The sequence below is a fragment of the Equus quagga genome, unplaced genomic scaffold, assembly GCF_021613505.1.
Source record: "Equus quagga isolate Etosha38 unplaced genomic scaffold, UCLA_HA_Equagga_1.0 200729_RagTag, whole genome shotgun sequence".
NCBI lineage: Eukaryota > Metazoa > Chordata > Mammalia > Perissodactyla > Equidae > Equus > Equus quagga.
The window spans coordinates 1-4,005 of NW_025798442.1; the positions used below are offsets into that span (position 1 = coordinate 1).

The following is a 4,005-nucleotide window of genomic DNA, read 5'->3' on the forward strand; positions in this document are numbered from 1 at the left end:
CCTGTCACTGTTCAAAAACTTCAAACTTCTCTCTCCTTGCAGCTCCTCAAGACCATAAATAGACCATTGTTTGCTCTTCATTTCCCAAGAGAAAGAGGTAGACTTGGACATCAGCTGTCCTTTGGGTGGAAAGAGACCATAGATTCATTCCTGAAATACCGTGGCTGTGAATGTTGGTGGATTGGAATTATTATGGCTCATTGGGTTCTAGGAGTCCCAGAGGCAGCTCAACCCTCCAAGGCAAGGGCTGGATGTCCTGGATGCGAACAGTCTTCTGTCGGACTTTAAGGTCACTGCCCACATATATGGCTTTGGCTCTGTGCAGTGACAGCATCTCCTCTGCATTTGCTGTTGGCATCTGGAAAGTTTACCTCCTCAGGCATATTCTTTCTTTTGAAGCCTCTTCTATGCCTGTCTCACTGTAAGTTTTCTGCAAACAGTTGGAAGTAAAGACCTTTACTACTTTGGTCGTGGTTCATTGTTCAACACAACACTAATAGCTACGAAACTTCAATTCCTCTGCTCCTTTAAGCAACCCATTTCCTCTCATTTTTTTTTCATTTTCCCACTCTCCAGTCCTGAGACTTAGACTAAAGCATACTTTCACAATGTCTCCAATTTCCTCTGATTCCCTGAGTAATCTGATTTCTAGCAACTGAGTCTTTCATTTGGTGCCCTAGCCTTTGATATGAAATCATTTCCCTGAGATTTTTAACTCAAGAAGGGTTAGTTTCATTATAATAATGCCCCTGTTTCTTTTTAGTTGTTTTATTTGCTATAGTACATATTACTTGTTATGGCTAATTATGTTGTGATAACATCTTGCACCTGTCTGTGGGTGAAGCTGCAGTTTATATCTGTGAAATCTACAGCAATGGGCAGAGCTGATATGACTGCGCATCAGGGCCTCTGGGAGTCCTAGAGATAAGCTGATGCCCAGGACTGGTACTGAATGTCACAGACTCAGGCCTGATAGAGGTGTGCTGAGCCTTGCCTGGTTGGTAAAGAGAATGACAGTCTCCCCAAATCCCCTTCTCAGAGATTGTGGTGGCTCAGGACTCCACGTTTATTTATTTCCCCAGAGAATGAGCATCCTGAGAGAATTTTCCTGGCCTTATTTATTTGCAACTTCAGCAAAACACTCCTTGCTCTGTTGCTCTGTGTCTCCTGGGACTAAAGAAGGCCAGGGCACCAGGAAAATTCCAGGTCCTTGAATGCCATTCCAGGGACTTCCTTCCTCGACCTTGTCTCCAATTTTGGCCACCTTTCTCCACACAGCCCTGGCGATTTCAACTTCCTTATAATACTATTTTGCACCAGTGTTTCCTTACATCCCTCAACTCTTCCAATTCCAGAATTATCTCCTCCTTCCCTGGTGACCAAGTCAGCAGATGTACATTGTACACATTGTTCATTTCGTATGGAAAGTAGTTAGCTGATATTAATTGCATCCATCCTGATTTTCCCCATTAGATACTGTTTCCTCCATGATTCCTTATTGCCTTGTAAGACGTCCTATATTTTCTGTATATTCCAATTTTACTTTTTATTTGTACACATTTGACGCCATCTTGAAGACAATCTCGTTGTCTTCCTAGTCCTTTGCGCATCTATATTTTGGAGGTAACATTGAATGTCTTTGGGGGGGGGATTTTGTTTATCTTTAGTAATAGAGATAAAAGAACCTTCCTACACTTCACCTTCTGTGCCTTTCTTCTTATTTTAGACTAAATATTATTTTCTTCCATTCCTCCCATTCTACCCCTCTCCCTTTCATAAGATAGTTTTAAGGGAGCAGATCGCAATTGGACTATGCTGCCAGATAATGTGATGATAATTAAGTAGAATGAGGGTGGGATTTTAAGGATACAATCTAAAAAGAATAGAATCAGAGTTAGAATTACTGTTGGGATTAAAGTTTAAGGAAGTTGAGCATAAAACATGCAGGATACATATTCTCCCTGCTGACCATGCAGACACTTCCCAGCATCCCTTGGGCCATTGCAGAAGAAAACAATGATGAAACTTCAGTTATTGGACACAAGATGGCACTGTGATGCTGCTGACATCTGAGTGAATCTGGGGAGAGACTGGGAGAGCTGCCTGGGAGGAAAGGGTTGAGAAAAACTTAGGAGTGGGTCCCATATTAGGCAGATGTTGAAGAAGTTCTGTTATTGCCCGGCTCCCTTCAGCTATGGAAGAAGTGGGAGGTCCTTGTAGACTTTAGGGAGATCCACAGTTGAAGGAACTGGGCAAGGCAGCCTTGATGTCAGGGGCAGGTGCACAGAAGAGCAACTGTCTCAGAGGAAAGTGGGAAAGCAAGGGGGTGGGGTGCACCCTAAACTCAGGGTAGGGAAGCCACACCCCATCTCCCCTGCAGGCCTTACTAAGCAACACCTATGAATAGAGTAGCTGAGCCAAGGCAGAAGGGACTCTGTTCCAGGGAGAGTCTGCATGGGTAAGGGGTAGTGACATCCCAGGCAGACTCTTCTGTCCTTTGGAGAAGAAGTTCCAAGCTACCTCATTCAGTGCTGTGGATCACAGCTTACAGCTGGGTTGGCTCCCTTTTACCTGACCCTGTCATGAGCCTCAACTTCTTTTGTGTGACTCTTTGTCTCCTGGGAGCAGGTGAGTTCTGGACTCAGAGGAAACCTCTCCATCGGTTTGCACAGTCTTAGCTCCAAGCCTTTCCCTTTCCTTTGTGGATCCAGGTTACTCCTCAAGCCTTGTCTTTGCCTTGTGTCTGCCTCTCCAATAGGCCCCATGGATGCTGGAATCACCCAGAAGCCAAGATACCATATTACACAAACAGGAGACAAGATGATCCTGGAATGTTGTCAGAATATGAGCCATTTTGCAATGTTCTGGTATCGACAAGACCCGGGCCAGGGGCCAAGGCTGATCCATTATTCAAGTGATGTTAACAGCACTGCCAAAGGGGACATCACAGAAGGGTACAGTGTCTCCCGAAAGAAGATCGAGGATTTCCCCCTGACCCTGGAGTCAGCCAGCACCAAGCAGACCTCTTTGTACCTCTGTGCCAGCAGTAAATACACACTGCTGCACAGCCAGCTGCTCTCTGCACAAAAAGGGCAGCCAGAAGCATGAGGGACACACCTTCCTGGGGCCCCTGTCTCATCAGAGGAAAACTTGCCCCTGTGAATCTCTCACCAGACTTCTCAGCAAGGGGATTTCAGCCTGAGGGGCCTTGTGCAACATGAACCCTAGTATGAACTGAGGTCCGTCGTTTTGTGTGTGTGCGTGTGTGTGTGAGAAAGAGTGGAAATAGCCCTCAATGCAATTTCACTCAATTTGGAATATTCTGGTAATTCAGTAAAGTTGAGGAACAGTAGTGTCCAAGACAAAGTTTATGTTTCATTCTCTTTTCTGTGGAGAAGAACAAAGCAGAAAGCAGCTGAGCAGCATTGAACTCCCTGATGATCTGGATTCCCCAAGTCTAAAACTGTTACATAAAGTTGCCTTGGGCTTCAAAACCATTGAATACCAAGCAATGATTCTCTGGAGGAGAAAAATCTGAATAACAAGTTATAAACATACAAGGAAACAAACCACTTAGGGGAAATGTCAGCAGATGCATCAAATAGCAGCATTAGACCCAAAGACGATCAAGTGCAGAATTACCGAAAGAGACCACAAATTAAGTCTCTCCCGTGGGCACAGAGCAGAGTTTGAGTCTTCTGAGGCTGTGGAGGGCAGGTTAAGGAAGCAAGCTAAGTCTTAGCACTCCCCTGGCTTGGATTAAGATTCATGAGCTCCTCAATTCTTTTCTTGTGAAATATTACAAAGTGATATGGGAAATAAGTTTACTTTTCCCCAGCTTGTATCTCTCCTTGCCTCCTCACGGGCAGAACTCTGCACCCAAAAGCAATGTTTCTTAACTCAGGATCCGTTAACTCTGAGACTGGGACATCCATAGTTTGGCTTCACAGGATATGCAATCCCCATGTGCTGCTGCTGCCCCACGAGCCCCTGCTGTGCCCTGTG

General features: G+C 45.1%; 1 gene segment (V, D, J or C); it reads left to right on the forward strand.

Annotated features, from left to right (window-relative positions):
- The first annotated feature begins 2,422 nt into the window (after positions 1 to 2,422).
- LOC124233377 (T cell receptor beta variable 19-like) lies at positions 2,423 to 3,108 on the forward strand. The segment is given in 2 exon segments: positions 2,423 to 2,628; positions 2,759 to 3,108. Coding segments are annotated over 2 exon segments (396 nt in total).
- The last annotated feature ends 897 nt before the right edge of the window (positions 3,109 to 4,005 follow it).